This window comes from Oncorhynchus mykiss, chromosome 25, assembly GCF_013265735.2.
Source record: "Oncorhynchus mykiss isolate Arlee chromosome 25, USDA_OmykA_1.1, whole genome shotgun sequence".
NCBI classification, from domain to species: domain Eukaryota; kingdom Metazoa; phylum Chordata; class Actinopteri; order Salmoniformes; family Salmonidae; genus Oncorhynchus; species Oncorhynchus mykiss.
The window spans coordinates 37112739-37130293 of record NC_048589.1 but is presented as its reverse complement, the minus strand read 5'-3'; the positions used below and the strand labels follow the sequence as shown (position 1 = coordinate 37130293).

General features: G+C 40.3%; 2 protein-coding genes across 2 annotated transcripts; both read right to left on the bottom strand.

Moving 5' to 3' along the window:
- Nucleotides 1-13: 13 nt before the first annotated feature.
- Nucleotides 14-5587, bottom strand: LOC110505874 (ankyrin repeat domain-containing protein 66). Its single transcript, XM_021585343.2, has 3 exons — nucleotides 5421-5587; nucleotides 4778-5006; nucleotides 14-448 (listed from the first exon to the last, which is right to left on the bottom strand). Exons 1-3 carry the CDS (start codon nucleotides 5557-5559, stop codon nucleotides 352-354), a joined length of 465 nt encoding a protein of 154 aa, XP_021441018.1. The 5' UTR covers nucleotides 5560-5587; the 3' UTR covers nucleotides 14-351.
- Nucleotides 5588-6046: 459 nt separating this feature from the next.
- On the bottom strand, nucleotides 6047-17188 carry LOC110505872 (tudor domain-containing 6). The gene is made up of 3 exons (XM_021585341.2): nucleotides 16863-17188; nucleotides 7146-12792; nucleotides 6047-6781 (listed from the first exon to the last, which is right to left on the bottom strand). The coding sequence occupies exons 2-3, from the start codon at nucleotides 12757-12759 to the stop codon at nucleotides 6732-6734; spliced, it is 5664 nt and encodes a 1887-aa protein (XP_021441016.2). The 5' UTR covers nucleotides 12760-12792; nucleotides 16863-17188; the 3' UTR covers nucleotides 6047-6731.
- Nucleotides 17189-17555: the final 367 nt, after the last annotated feature.

Here is a 17555-nt window from a genome sequence, read left to right as displayed (position 1 = left end):
AGAAAGTATGTGCAATGTCCTACATGTATCATTTATTAGAATTGTAGCCTCATTTTTCTGTTGTAATATAGCCTATATATTAGATGTTATGTAGAATGGAGAATTACATAATAGGAATTGATCATTTGGAAAATGAATTGCATAATGTGTAACCTACACCTGTTTCTATCTATTGTAAGTGTCCAGAACAGTTTTTCATACTGTATGGCCAATGAAATGTATGTAATGTCTGTATTTTTCGTGGTGTAACATTTTTTAAATTGTTTCGGGTAAACTATATTAGCTGTTTTCCCAATAATGTTTTTGTTAATGAGGTGTGGTAATCCCTTGTTCTGCAGTCCTGTTTAGTTCCTATCTTCTCTGCTCCTCCCATTCCTTGTCCGTGTCGTCCAAGGGAAAGCTGTTTAACACTGCCATCTGGCGGTAGGTCCTGCACTCTGGCTCTGCACTGAAATATGATGCAGACAATCACATTCAGGAAGTAACCTACTGCACATAACACACATGGGCTTGCATCCTAAAAGTAACACTACTCCTTACAAAGTGCACTACTTTTGACCAGAGCCATGGGAAAGGAATAGGGTTCAATTTGGGAATTTACAATGATGGCAGGGTTCAATTTGGGAATCTACAATGATGGCCGGGTTCAATTTGGGAATCTACAATGATGGCCGGGTTCAATTTGGGAATCTACAATGATGGCCGGGTTCAATTTGGGAATCTACAATGATGGCCGGGTTCAATTTGGGAATCTACAATGATGGCCGTGTCCGAAATCGGTCTTGCCTACTAGGCTACTGACTAAAACTGCACATGTGTACTAATCACACTACATAGGATTTAGAGCATACTGTTTAGTAAACATTTATGCAGTAAACAACAAATATTAACATAGGCTACTATACTCACTCACCCTTACTGAGAATGCGTCATCTAATGCGTAATTGCATTGCTTCCTGACATTAGTTCATTCATTAGTTCATTTTGGTTCAGCACGTCCTCTTATACGCGTTCAAAACAACTCGGAAATCTCTGACAAACGAGTTCAGTGCATTCAAGAAAAGACAACTGGAAACTGGAGGGAAAAAAAGAACGAGCTCCGACTGGGAAAGATCTTTTTGAATGGTCTTCCAACTCGGTAACTCAGGCCTCTTTCTAGAGCTTCAACCTGAAAATCACAGACGTCATGATTTGACCTAGTTTTTTCCCCATGTTGTATTGAAAGCATCATTACCTCGTCTGATTATCAGCTGCAATAAATATTTTTTAAATCCATCTGTTAAACTAGAGATATGTTTTTTTTTGTATGGGCTGTCTCAATCCACGGTATCCGCCACTTTAATGTCTATGCGCCAATGTCGGCCTTCCGCATTTGTGGTGGAAGGTAGCAGAGCTACAGCAGGGTTCGTCAGACCAAGAAACATCCCGAAAATGGATCTTCTCACAAACGACTGTAGCATTTGGGCTACACACTAATATGACCCAACAAGTGTCACGGGACTCATCTGATAGTAACCCAGTACAGAGCCGAAAAATGAATGGATGTGAATAATGCATTTCTACTTAAAAAAAAAAAAAGCATACAGGTAATTCCACGCTAAACTTTTTTTTTTATGCACTCTATCTGATAGCGTGTGTGGGTGAGTAGTTTGCTGATGGCAACATAGTGAACAGAGTGGCCCATGGTGGGGTTATTGTATGGGCAGTCATAAACAACGAACAACGAACACAAATGCATTTCATCATGGCAAATTGAATGCAGAGATACCGTGACAAGATCCTGAGGCCCATTATTGTGTCATTCATCCTCTGCAATCACCTTATGTTTCAGCATGATAATGCACAGGCACATGTTGCAAGGATCTGTACACAATTCCTGGAAGTTGAAAATGTCCCAGTTCTTTCATGGCCTGCATACTCACCAGACATGTCACTTATTGAGCATGTTTGGGATGCTCTGGATCGACGTGTACGACAGCGTGTTCCAGTTCCCTCCAATATCAGCAACTTCGCACAGCCATTAAAGAGGAGTGGGACAACATTTCATAGGCCACAATCAACAGCCTGATGCGAAGGAGATGTGTTGCACTGCATGAGGCAAATGGTGGTCACACAATATACGGACTGGTTTTCTGATCCACGCCCTTACCTTTTTTTTTAAGGTATCTGTGACCAACAGATGCATACTGTATCTGTATTCCCAGTCATGTGAAATCCATAGATTAGGGCTTAATGACTGTTTTTCAATGGACTGATTTCCTTCTGAACTGTTATCTCAGTCAAATCTTTCAAATTGTTGCATGTTGCATTTATGTTCAGTATAATTCCGAGGACGTAATTTTTCCAAAACATTGCCTCATTGACAAATAGCGTCCATGCTATGCATAGATCTCCCCTGAAACGTGAATATTTTAGCCTTATACGGTTATAAACGTCTTAGCTAGCTACCTTGATTTGAAGTAGACTACCTTATCCATTTTATCCCTGATTCATTGAATGAGGGAATCATTCTATAAAGACGTATTTGGTTGTAATGTTGCAATATTTTATGTCAAGGGTGGCCAACCGTCCTCTAGGAGGACCTAAATGGAGATAAACATCAGCTGATTGACAGGGCCTTGATAGGCAGACTCTGGTGTGTTTCAGGGCTGGATCAAAAGCCTGCACTTCCAGTCTCTCTCCAGATGGAGTGTGAAATTCAGTAGGCTTTAAATGCCAGGATGTCATACATGTATAATAAAGTAGCCTAACAGTGCAATTATTTTACTTTGTGGGGGCTTAAGTGCCTTGATCAAGGGCACAATGGCAGGAGATAGTAGATCAACATGGGATCAGAGAACAGCAGCCTTCTAGTGTCAATACCACATCTATGCAGACTTTCATGTAGGCTATATAGATACCACCAATTATTGGTCATGGAAATTTGGTTAAAAGTCATGGGAAGTCATCAAAAAGTCATGAAATTCCATCTGTCAAATGTGTATGAAACCTTAGCAGAGAATAATCAGGTGTCTCTATAGCATAATATAATTTGGGAATTTCTGTCTAATGGACCGACTTGGAAAAAAAAAAGACTGTACCGCTTTCATCCCAAGTCAAGCGCTGGAATTGAAGGAAAACTGGCGTGTTCACAGTTCAGAGGCTGGAATTATTCTGGGATGAACATTCAAAAGTGCCCTACTTTTTGAAGGGAATCGTCAGATGAAGACACGACTGGTTCACATTAAAAGGTAAAACATTTTTAGAGGGGGGGGGGGTCTCATACTGGCCTCTGTCTGGAGCCTCCAAATCACTAAGTCCGTCCCTGACTAGATGCAAAGCCGAAAGAGTATGACATCCTGGCATTTAAAGCCTACTGAATTTCACATTTTACTATTCACGTTTTTTCGTACACCCACAATGCCTACTACTAAGAACGCAAGTAGGCCTACGGTATTCGGACACGGCCATTGATCCCCTCACACATCATTCAGATAAAGCAGTGAATCAAATCATATTATTGTGCATGATGCAGAAATAAATAATGACATGTACTACATCACACATATCCCCTGAGACATAATAGAATAGATAGAAGCTGTGGAGCAGTGGTGTTTACTGTACTTAAACTACACTTAAAAGAAGTCTGTTAAGAGGGAAAGTTATTCTAATATCAACCACAATTCATTACCCAAGTTTTTAGGAGACTAGAATCAATTAATCTCAACAGTAAAGTTTGCGTGTCAGAGCAGAGTAAAATAAAAATATATTTTTTAAATCACCAAAATTGAATAAATATTATACTATAAATATACGAAACACAGTGGTGTAAAGTACTTAATTAAAATACTTTAAAGTACTACTTCAGTAGTTTTTGGAGGTATCTGTCACGCCCTGACCTAGTATACTTTGTTTTATTTATTATTTTGGTTAGGTCAGGGTGTGACATAGGTGATATATGTGTTTTTTTGTACTGTCTAGGGGTTTTGTATGTTTATGGGGTTGTTTACTATCTAGGCGTTTTGTATGTCTATGGTTGCCTAGATTGGTTCTCAGAGGCAGCTGTTTATCGTTGTCTCTGATTGGGAACCAAATTTAGGCAGCCATATTCTTTGGGCAATTCGTGGGTTATTGTCTATGTGTTTGTTGCCTGTGTCTGCACTTCACGTTCGTTTTGTTGTTTTGTAAGTTTGTTTAAGTGTTCTTCGTTAATAAATAGAAGATATATTCAAATCACGCTGCGCCTTGGTCTCATTCATACAACGAACGTGACAGTATCTGTATATTACTTTACTATTTATATTTTTGACAACTTTTACTTCACTACATTACTAAAGAAAATAAAGTACTTTTTACTCCATACATTTTCCCTGACACCGAAAAGTACCTGTTACATGTTGAATGCTTAGCAGTACCTGAAAACGGTCCACTCACATCCCTGGTCGTCCCTACAGCCTTTGATCTGGCGGACTCACTAAACACAAATGCTTTGTTTGTAAATTATGTCTGCGTGTTGTAGTGTGTAAATTAAAGAACAAGACAATTGTGCCGTCTGGTTTGCTTAATATAAGCAGTTTGAAATTATTTATACTTTTACTTGTACTTTTGATACTTACACATATTTTTGCAATTACATTTACTTTCTATACTTAAGTATATTTAAAACCAAATACTTTAGACTATTACTCACATAGTATTTTACTGGGTGACTTTCACTTATGTCATTTTATATTAATGTATCTTTACTTTTACTCAAGTATGACAATTGGGTACTTTTTTCACCACGGACAATACATACCTTTCAAGAAATCGAACACAGTCATTATGTCCATAGACTTCTGCTATTCTGACTGGTTTATCACCAGAGAAGTCCTCTTTGTCTATGGGGGCGTGTAATGAGTGGAGCAGGCGCAGCACTCCAAGTCTCCCAGCCTCGGCTGCAAAGTGGGCAGGTGTCCATCCACTATCAGTTCTCAGGCAGGCTCTGGCTCCGTGCTCCACCAGAATTCTAACAGTCTCTGTCTGTCCTGGGAAACAGGGACTAAATGTGACAATAACGTATTTAAAAACTAAAACACAAGAAAGAGTCACACAATGCAGTTCATAATAAGCATGATTTGATAAATGATATGTCCCCAAATGGCACCCTATTCCTTAAATAGTGCACAAATTAGTTCAAAAGAAGTGCACTATACAGGGAATAGGGCACCATCTTCAGTAGGCAAACGTTGTGGAACGTTGCAAATAGACATGTCAAACAGAACCCATGTGATTCCTTATTCTACATGTCAGAGAGGCATGTTTGTTCTATAAAACCGCACATCATGTTTGTTCTATATGTTTGTTCTATAATATATTTCTAGCTTAAAGTTCCACAACATTATACCCTGCTGAATGCAGCCCTCTTGTTTAATGGACACAAACCTTCTAAAGACAACTACCTTTGGCTGCTGCCCAGTGAAGCGGTGTCTTGTAGTTCCAGTCTATGTCTCTGTGATTGGGGTTACATTTCTTCTTGTTCAGAATCTCCTCCACTAGATCAAAGTCTCCAGCAGCAGCTGCCTGGTGCAACTCTGTCATTTCTAACACGATTGGGGGGAAAAAAAAAGAGGTTGCCAAGCAACATTCAACAAAACAAGAGGGTTGTCTTACAGCATCAGCTTCCCCTCCCCAACCCTTAACCATTAATGGGGAAATGCAAAACTGACCCATGATCAGCAGGGCAAAAATGAACCAGTAAGTATGTTTGCCCACTGGTGGACTGGGGGGGAAAAGTTTTACACATTAGCTCAAATCCCAATTCGTTCATACTTCCTGAGGTGTGCACTTGTACACTCCTCCCTCAAGGATTAAAATTAGATTAAAATTTGATTGGTGCAGGAAGGAGGAAGTAAAACTTCCTGGTTCAAGGCAGAATTGGATTTGGGTTAATTGATCCTTCTAATCGTGAAAGGGAAAACAAATTCATACATGACTACTATGCAAAAATGTTTGACAATTATGGCAACAAACTGACCAAAAGTAGGCTATTTGAACTTGAGTATAAAACTACAAACAATCATTTTGATAATGCATTCAGTCCCATTTTATTGCTTTTAATTCCAAACAAGGTACAATGTCATGACATTCCAAGACAGTTACTAACACGGTCATTGAAACATTCTTTGAAATTCCCATCTACAAGCTTTTCAAAACCTGTTGTTTCCAAGTGCATTAAGTTTAATAGCAGTTATATTGAAAACTAGTCAGTCACATGGACAAAGATAACACAGGTCACTGGCATAGGAAAACTCCAAATGTAAACTTTTGGGGGGAGAAACAACAAGTGGGAATCCCAGACACCACAAATAAAACAAGATCATTCAATCAAATCACCACATAACATATTCAAACAGTTACAAAAACATTACAGCTATAGTATTTTGAATCTGAAAATAGTCACATTTAATAGTACATTTTGTTACATTTTAGTAGACCCTCATCCAGAAAGACGTACAGGAGCAATTAGGGTTAAGTGCCTTGCTCAAGGGCTTGTTGACAGATATCACCTAGTTCGCTCGGGGATTCGAACCAGTGACCTTTCGGATACTGACCAAACGCTCTTAACCGCTAGGCTACCTGCCACCCCTGTAGATTTGTTTTCAGCCATTAATGTCTACAATGTGCTAACATATAGAATCTTGAGGATCCAACAACTTCATCACTTCTAATGTCTCGATGCAAATTAGGACTAAAATCTGACCAAACCAGATTCAATCATCAGTTTCTTCCAGTTGACAGTTACAATGATTAGCCGCTTCCTCTGAAAGGGAAGAAACATGAATTTACATTATTTATAATGTCCCTGCATATAATGTATACTGATGATTGACTTGAGATCATTGATTGATTTTGTCTTTACAATGTGGGGCATTATTTTTTATTTGCAAACTAAATTTCCCAATGGGATAAAAAGTTTAACATTTGAAAGGTATTACTAAACAATATTAGAATTCAAAAGTTGAAAAACTTTATCTGAAGCACAGGTAACCTTCAACAGAATAAAAAGCAAAGAGTTCAAATGAACTCACAAGCATTCTATGGAGACATCAGTGAAATACTACATACCCTTTACTCAGAAGTGGATCACTGTACAACTCTCAATAAAAAGTTGAACATTTACAAACCTGATTGAGACTCGGTGGGGGAGCTTCTCCAGCAAGTCTTCATGAAGTCATTCACAATCAGCTCCTCACACTCTACTTTCACTTGGTATTGAGGAATGGGGAGCTTGTTATTATTATCCATGTTCTGAACTGTCACTTTCAGCGGCTTATCAGCAAGGAGCTCATAAAACCCATCAAGGGCATTGTCATCCCAGCTGCCTTCTGAGTTCTCAAATTCAGCCAGGGAACACAGAAAGGCCTGGGGAGGGTGTTCTAGTAGCTGAGGTGGAACAGACTTCAAAGACTTCAAATCAGTTTCTGACTCATTTCCATAATCCACAAAGACAACAGAGATAACATCCATTTTGCTAACAATCTGAGCTCGATACCATTGCTCGTCTTCGGCAAAGAGAGCCAGACAAAGACTTCCAGGGCTCAGGGTAGACATGAGGACTGTGTCCTTATGCTCAGAGTTTCCAATGAGCTGACAAACTTTAGAGATTTCAGCAAGCTCCTCAGAGTTTGCATACTGGCACCAGAAATAACCAGGGCCCGCTATGGAGGAGGCGTACACATCCAAAGTCTGTCCCAGGAATATATCCAGTTTCCAGAATTGCAGCAGTGTATTATGCTCTCTGTCACTCCTCTCTATCTGGGATGGCAAAGATCCAGAACTTGGGCTTTGTCGGTCAAGGTGAGTAGAGTCTCCAGCTGAACAACACATATTTAGTGAATCTGTTAGTATGATGTTCTGGTCCAGACAGACCTCCCAAGTGGATCCAGTGTCTTTGATGAACTTACATTCCCATTTCCTTGCACTGTCCGCACCTGCAACTTTTTTGAACTGGCAACTAATTTCCTGCTCCAATCCTTTGTATTTAGTGTCCGCAAGTCCACTTAAAGAACAATGGATGCTAAATCTTGGGTGCTCCAGGAACTGGGTGTCCAGCCAGCAAACCTTGAGGGTTGAAATGGATGCTTCATTACCAAAGTCTATGTATTGCACATGAATTTTGTCTTCTCCATTTGTTTCTAGAATGACTGCACGATACCAGGAACAGTCATCTGGAAACTCAGAATTCACCAGATCCCCTGGCTGCGGATTGGCAACGTTCTTGAGTGCAACACCATCTGATTGGTCAGAATTGAGACTTTCCACAAGAGAGAACAGATACTTTTCATCCTCTACTAATTGAACAAAGAAACTTGATGGACTGTTGCATTGTGAAACATAGACATCTGCTACCCAACCTGGTTTTATTGATCGTTTTGGAAGAGTTTCAAGTTTGGGGACACTCTCGGAAGGAACATTGGATCCACTTGAGGAGACTCCTGCAAGACCATTATAAGAGATTGTCCTGACTGCCAGAGTGTCTCCTGAACATTGCGTGGTGCTTGGTGATCTATCCATCACTGGAACCTCAGTGGAATTCAATTTGGGAGTTATTTCTTGTGTAAGACATTTATACTCAGACCGGTTCATGGTTTCATTTGAAATGGTCATATCAGAGGAGAAGAGCTCGTCAGCACACTCTGTTTTGCTGTGGACGTGCAAATTAGAGCAATGCAAGTAACTTCTCATCAAGTCATTGATAACATGCTCCTCACACTCCACTTTGACCTGGTATTGTGGGGGGAGACTTTCCAGATTATTATTCATTTTCTGAACTGTAACTTTCAGTGGTTTGTCAACGATACGCTGGTAAAACTCATCAACAGTGTTGTTATCCCAGGCGCCTTCTGGGTGCTCAACTCCAGCCAGAGAACACAGGAAGGCCTGAGGGGCGCTCTCTAGTAGCGGAGGTGGAATTGACCTTATCGCCTTGAGATCAACTTCGGACTCATTTCCATAGTCCACAAAAAGAACAGTGAAAAGATCATTAGTTTTGTGAATGATCTGAGCTCGATACCATTGGTTGTCTTCAGCAAAGAAAGCCAGACAAGGACTTCTGGGGTTCAGTGTATCCATTAGGACAGGGTCCTGCAGGGCAGAGTTTACAAACTCTTGAACAATTCTTGAGATCCTGTAAAGCTCCTCAGAGTTTGCATGTTGACACCAGAAGTAGTTAGGTTCAACTATAGAGGACGCATAGACATCTAAAGCCTGGTTTTGGGAAACGCTTGGCTTCTTGTACAGCAGGGGAATCGTGTTTTCACCTGAACAAGACAGTTGTGATACATCTGCTCTGCCTGTTTGACTAGCTTCAACTAACGAATGTGCCAACACAAGACATTGATCTTCAAGACTGACCTCCCAAACTGATCCGGTTTCCTTCATGAATGTGCATGCCAGTTTCTTCTCAGCGTTTTCTGTTGTTGTAGCCTTTTTGATCATCGATGTGACATCTTCCTCCCATGTCTCTTTGTTGTTAGCATTAGTTATTCTACTAAGTACACAGTGAATACTGAACCTGGGATATTCTATGAACTGCTTGTCGAGTTGTTTCACTTTCAGGGATGGAATAATTGCTTCATTTCCAAAGTCTATGAATTCAACATGAACGGTTCCATTCCCAGGTTTGCGCCTAACAACTGCACGATACCATGAGCTGTCTTCGGGATACTCCGCATTCACCAAGTCACCGAGCTGCAGTTCGTTCAAATCAACTGGAGTGGCATCACAAGATGACTGTGAGCCATTTAGTTTCTCCACAAGAGAGAATATATCATCTTCATCCTTTGTCAACTGAATAAAGAAACTAGAGTGGCTGTTACAGTGTGAGACATACACCTCTGTTACCAACCCTGGTTTCAAGGGTCTTGAGGGAAGGTCTGTGAGTTTAGAGAAATGACACATCTGTCCATCATGTTCAACCATAGGCTTCTTTTCAGGTTTGTCCAACAGTGACTGCTGAGGAGTAGACTGTCCAACTTTTCTTTGCGGGGATGTGAAACACATTGCAGTGCTAATGTGCTTTATTACCGTTCCCCTCGCAGCCCAATCCTGAGATGTTGGCATTGGCACACATTCTGGCAAATTACATTTGGTCTGAAATTGATCTGTGCATCTTGAAGTAGTTGATAGTTTAGAGCTCAGAGAAGGCGATTGGACTAAAATTATTTCTTTTCCTGGTCTCGCCTCTTTTAGCTTCTCTCTGACCATCTCATTTATATGTGTTGTTCCGTCATACAGTTCAACTAAAAGCTTTCCACCAGAGTCTTTAGCCACCGCTGTGATAGTAAAGCTCAGGTCTGTGGCATGCTTTTCAAACCAGCGGTTGACCTCTTGGGATACATCTTCTGGAACACCGAAGAGTCCAAATGGAACAGCTTGCACAGGAACTGACATGAGCGAGACGGCTTCTACAGGACAGGGAAGGATGTCTGATTGACTCAATGTGACTGTGTCCCCATAATCCACAAAGTGAACCTCAAGGGTTGGATGTGTTGCTTTAATTTGTCCTCTGTACCACTGGTTATCAGTGTATTTAGCAAAACAAACCGTTTCTAGTGATTGAGAACAGTTTGTGCTCTGCAGTGGTTGGTGGCAAAAATGCTGAAGATCTTTTGTCAATTTGTCATTCACATGAGAATTTCTTTCAAGCTGGCCATAGAAGTGAGCAACACTTTTTGCACTAGTTATCCACACCTTCTCTTTCCCTCCAACTTCAATGTTGTGTAATGAGAAGTTTTCCGTGTCGGGCGGGGCAGAAGAAAGTGGAGGAGATTTCAGAGGAGCTGGGGCCTTTACTCCTTTCTGAACCAGGAGTTTGCATGCGCTTTGAACTGGTGTTTCAAGATCTACCATATTAATCACCAAGCCTTGGGTGTCATGCATGACTGCATGTATGGTGCATTTCAATCCTACATTAGAGTCAGCAGTGGAATCTACAAACTTCTTGAACTCCGATGAGGCAGCATCACTCCACTCTGCTGGAACAGGACTTGTAGGAGTGTTCAGATTCTGCAGGAAACACTGAAAGGCCTGGGTCTTCAGTCTTCGAAACACTGGGTCCAGGGGGCGCAAGTCCTGCAGAGAGACACGCCTGGTTTGTCCGTAATCTATGAACCGCACATCTACATGGGGAGACTGATCATTCTCAACAATCCGTGCTCTGTACCACATACCATTGCCATGATCCAGAGCAACACAAATGTCTCCATCAATTTGCTGTGGAGGACTGGAGGTATAATGATACTGCATTTCTTGCATAAGGATCTGAAGACTTGTACTCTCCTGTGCCATCTGGCACCAGAATTTTGCCGGACTTTCAATGCAAGATACTTTGACTTCCAAGGTGATTCCTACCTGGAACCAATGTTCATTGAGGACAGTCTCTGTTGCTGAAGGAAAGTGTGGAGTGGTAAGCGGATGCACACTGTTTTGTATGTCTCGTGGTGGAGGCCTCTCTGACTCCAGAAGACATCTCTCTTTCACTCCAAAAAGTTTGTTGATGTTTATATTGTCGTCTCCATAGAGTGTCACACAGTTGATGCCCTCTGACAAGTTGTGATATTCAAATTTGGCAATGACAGTCTTGTGCAGCAGCACAGATTTCAGATACTTGATTTCATCCACTGTCCATCCAATGCCTCTGTCCTCAATACCGTGGAGGGAGCAAACATAAGTTACAACTGGCATTCTGAAGAACTTGGCAGCCAGTGGTCTGATGTCAGCCACATGGACAAAGTCCGTCTTCCCATTATCGACAAGTAGTACTTCCACAGCACTCTCTGATCCAATGTCCTGCTGTAGCAGAGATCGATACCACTTGCCATTGCTCCCTCTTACTGCACATGGAGCGCCTGAGGCCGTCCGTCTTGCCTTGCAAAAAGTAGATCTTCCTTCATAGTATTCATTAATCTGCTCAGAGAGTTTCTTCAGCTCCTGAGAGAAAATTGAGAGTTTGCAGAAGATACGCTGTGGGTTTATCACCTCTGTGACTTCCACAGTCTCAATGAAGTCTGTTAGCAGTTCTGGATAGAAGAATTGTTGAAACTTCTCAATTTCTCTCCCAGCATCAGTCCGTTTGTGTGACACTGTAGGTGGCAATGTCTCTGTGGAGGAGACCTGACTCTTTGGAAAGTTCAGAGACGATAGAACAAGTTGTTTGAACTTGTCACTGGGTAGTTTTCTGGCAAAGCCGACTTCATACATATGTTTGTTAATGATCGGAATATAAAGGAGGACTGTTCTGTCTGGCATCAATACATCCTGAACCATTCCATTGACCGTTTTGCCGCAAAGAGACTCCAAAAAATCTGAGGCTGTTGGAGTCCATTTGTTTTCATGGGATAAGGGGGATACATTGGCAAGAACACAGAACTCCACTTCTGGAGGTAAAAGAAAACAGTCATTCTGTCCCCATGCTAAGGTGTTGTTTGTAGCAACATGAGCTCTCCCTTCATCAATGAGAAACACATTGTAATGATGCCCATGTCTAGAAATGATCCTAGCTCTGTGCCAGGTTACATTCAGATGAGCTAGACACAAGTCTCCAGGGTTTCCTTCTGATTCACAAAACCTCTGTCTGGGAATCTGAACTCCCCTTCTCATTTGCTGGTAAGCATGTTGCCTTTCTTGATCAAAGTTTCCCCATAATTCCACTAGAGAACAGATAGGATTTAGGTTTACCCTTGTAATGAGAACCGTGACTTGGGATCCTGGAATTGGCAATCCAGGAATGGAACACATTTTGAGTAGAATTCAGGGCAGGTCACAATTAACCTGGGAATACAAAAAAATAATTAGATATGTGGATGGTAGGCTACACAGGAAGTTGGTGGAGAACGCGCTTGTGGTAACGACTGGAGTGGAATAGTATCAAACACATTGTTTCCAGGTGTTTGATGCCATTCCATGTGCTCCGTTCTGCCATTGTTATGAGCTGTTCTCCCCTCAGCAGCCTCCTGTGTTAGGCTACCCCTTTTACAATTACATTAAGTAGACACTCTAGGCAGAGCGACTTAGTCAGTGCGTTCAACTTTTGCAATGGACATATTTTTTAAATATATGGTCATCCATATGATATATACTTTCGTATAATTTCTTTGATGATATATGACAAAAATATATATCTTGCATACGGGACTGTTTTTGTTCAAAACTAAATTAGGAACAAACCAATGCTTATACATAGTAGGCTACCTTGATCATGAGAAGATAAAAAAGTATGTGCAACACAATATGATAGGTGGCCACTTAAAACAGATGGAAAAAACACAAATTATAATTGCAAAAAATAGTTATTGAAAGCACTCTTTTATCCCGGAGTCGTCTCTTCACTGTTGACGTTGAGACTGGTGTTTTGCGATAACTATTTAATGAATCTGCCAGTTGAGGACTTGTGAGGTGTCTGTTTCTCAAACTAGACACTCTAATGTACTTGTTCTCTTGCTCAGTTGTGCACCGGGGCCTCCCACTCCTCATTCTATTCTGGTTAGAGCAAGTTTGCGCTGTTCTGTGAAGGGAGTAGTACACGCGTTGTAGCAGATCTTCAGTTTCTTGCCAATTTCTCGCATGGAATAGCCTTCATTTCTCAGAACAAGAATAGACTGACGAGTTTCAGAAGAAAGGTCTTTGTTTCTGGCCATTTTGCGACTGTAATCGAACCCACAAATGTTGGTGCTCCAGATACTCAACTAGTCTAAAGAAGGCCAGTTTTATCTGGTTCTTTAAAATCAGGACAACATTTTTCAGCTGTGCAAACATAATTGCAAAAATGGTTTTCTAATGATCAATTAGCCTTTTTAAAATTATTAATTAAGATTAGCTAACACAACATGCCATTGGAACACAGGGGTGATGATTGCTGACAATGGGCCTATGTACACCTATGTAGATATTCCATTAATTGTTTTAATCTGCTGTTTCCAGCTACAATAGTCACTTACAACATCAACTATGTCTACACCGTATTTCTGATCAATTTTATGTTATTTTAATGGACAAAAACAGTGTTTTTCTTTCAAAAACAAGGACATTTCTAAATGACCCCAAACTTTTGAACGGTAGCATCCATATATATATATATATATATATATATATATATATATATATATATATATATATATATATATATATATATATATATATATATATATATATATATATATATATATAAAAATAAAACCTAACATAACTCAAACGGAAAGCATTTATATATATATATATATATACACATACATACACACATACATACATACACGCACACACACCTTAGCCAAACACATACACCTTAGCCAAATACATTTGAACTCAGTTTTTCACAATTCCTGACATTTAATTTAATCCTAGTAAAAATTCCCTGTCTTAGGTCAGTTTGGATCACCACTTTATTTTAAGAATGTCAAATGTCAGAATAATAGTAGAGAGAATGATTTATTTCAGCTTTTATTTCTTTCATCACATTCCCAGTGGGTCAGAAGTTCACAGATACTCAATTAGTATTTGGCACCATTGCCTTTAAATTGTTTAACTTGGGTCAAATGTTTCAGGTAGCCTTCCACAAGCTTCCCACAATAAGTTGGGTGAATTTTGGCCCATTCCTCCTGACAGAGCTGGAGTAACTGAGTCAGGTTTGTAGGCCTCCTTGCTCACACACGCTTTTTCAGTTCTGCCCACACATTTTCTACAGGATTGAGGTCAGGGCTTTGTGATGGCCACTCCAATACCTTGACTTTGTTGTCCTTAAACCATTTTGCCACAACTTTAGAAGTATGCTTGGGGTCATTGTCCATTTTGAAGACCCATTTGCAACCAAGCTATAACTGATGTCTTGAGATGTTGCTTCAATATATCCACACAATTTTCCATCCTCATGAAGCCATCTATTTTGTGAAGTGCACCATTCCCTCCTGCAGCAAAGCACCTACACAACATGATGCTGCCACCCCCGTGCTTCACAGTTGCAATGGTGTTCTTCGGCTTGCAAGCCTTCCCGATCTTTGTCCCCATGTGCAGTTGCAAACCGTAGTCTGGCATATTTTTAATTACGGTTTTGCAGCAGTGGCTTCTTCCTTACTGAGCAGCATTTCAGGTTATGTCGATATAGGACTCGTTTTACTGTGGATTTACTGTGATTTCCTCCATCATCTTCACACGGTCCTTTGCTGTTGTTCTGGGATTGATTTGCACTTTTCGCACCAAAGTTAATCTCTAGGAGACAGAACGAGTCTCCTTCCTGAGCGGTATGACAGCTGCGTGGTCCCATGGTGTTTATACTTGCGTACTATTGTTTGTACAGATGAAGGTGGTACCTTCAGGCATTTGGAAATTGCTCCCAAGGACGAACCAGACTTGTGGAGGTCTACAGCTTTTTTTCTGAGGTCTTGGCTGATTTCTTTTGATTTTCCCATGACGTCAAGCAAAGAGGCACAGGTACACCTCCAACTGACTCAAATAATGTCAATTAACCTATCAGAAACATCTAAAGCCATGAATTTTCCAAGCTGTTTAAAGGCACAGTCAACTTAGTGTATGTAAACTTCCGACCCACTGGAATTGTGATACAATGAATTATAAGTGAAATAATCTGTCTGTAAACAATTGTTGGAAAAATTACTTGTGTCATGCACAAAGTAGATGTCCTAACAGAGTTGACAAACCTATAGTTAACTATAGTTAAGAAATGTGTTGAGTGGTTGAAAAACGAGTTTTAATGACTCCAACCTAAGTATGTAAACTTCCCGACTTGTATATATATTTTTTGGGGGGGAGGTCAAATATTTGGGGGCACCTGGCACCCATGAATACACGCCATTGGTTATTTGCTAGGTTTCCATCCAATTTGCGACAGATTTTCATACGAATATTCTAAAATCTGCATAAATCAATATGCGCATTATCCAACCCAATCCAATCCAATGTGTTGCCATCAAACTGACTTGTTGTGGATAAAAAGCTGTGCGCGATGAAGTAGTACACATACATACATTCCCGTTAAATTGCATGTACCAAATGAAAAATACAAGTTAAATGGGGTTCATTGCATTTTCAACTCTGAGTTATGTAGCGAATGTACCCACTCTGGTGTTGGCTTATGCGCTCTAGCCAATAGATCGCAGAAACAGTGCGGGTAGACTACATTATGATGTTATTATGGATAAGAGCGATATTATTTGTATTTGTCAAATGGCAGCCAAGCATCAATCATTATGTCACCAGAATAATATTATTGTAAAGCAACATCAAGCTCATCACATTGCACATTCACCACCATGTTCATGATTCATATTTTTTATTTTACCAGGTAAATTGACTAAATTGACAGACTTTTTCATGCGTCACGTAATTAAACCTCATGAAATGTTTGGAGGGGAACGTGACCATGAAAAGAGAATGGAGGGCGTTTTCCATGCGGAGTTTTAAAGCTCGTTCACACAATTTTAAGACTGCTGATTTATAACGGCGAAAATGCGTATCTATGGTGTGCGCCAATTTTTAGAATCTCATTTCATTCGTACGTGCGCAGACTTTTCATAAATTGTTGCTGCAGACATTTACCTAAAGGTTATAATTGATGGTCAATCAGCTGAGTAAGCTCAATTACATTCAACATTCGTGACAGATCAGGAACGTTTAGGTTTTTTGACTATATAAAATGCGTGACTATATGCTGTACACAATGCCACATTCAGGACTAGTAACCAGTTTGAGATGGTCAAACTGGATGTCCCAGCGAGGTGTGCTCTGTCATTCCATTGTGAATGAAAACTTCTGCTATTTGACATAAACAATATGTCGAATTAGTTCTAATCAGTTAGAAATTAAATTATAAATTCAGAATAAATCCTTACCAAGTTTGATGTAACTCATGTTTGTGAACATTTTGTATTTCCTCATCGCAATCCAATTGGAATCAACCACCACATGCAATGGACGCCAAATAATGAGTGTTTATGGGAGCCAGTCTATGGGTGGGGGAGCGCCATATATTTATTTAGACATAGCATCATTGTATATGACACATTATGGTGTCTGTGAGCATGGGCCGCGCCATTGAGGCCATCTCCATTGAAGTAGTCAGTTTTCTGCTTTTACTACTTCTATGAGTTGGCAAACTAACTGAAAGGGTCCACACTGTCACCTAGTGTGTTTGATCAGGTATAAAGCAAAGGTTGGAAAAATGTACTGACACCTTCAGTTATGGAATGTTTGCTCAGGAGTATAATTCATTGGTTGATCTCCGCCTGATGATCCTTCCTTACCTCATAGGTAGTCCCACCCAGTTGACTACTTCAAAATGGTGAAAGTCCTCAATGGACACTGCCCATACTAAAATGGGCTTTTGGGCACTAGAGTCTACTATCTATATGGGGTGCGTGTCACCTGTTGTACACACAGACGCAAATGTATACATTAATAAAGTGCATGAGCATGTTTACAACCCCAAAAAATTATAAGAGATGATTCAGAATCTACTGGAGAAACGGGAGAAAGACTCGGCACACTTCCTTCTAATTTATTTTAATAGTAGCTGAGATGTCGGT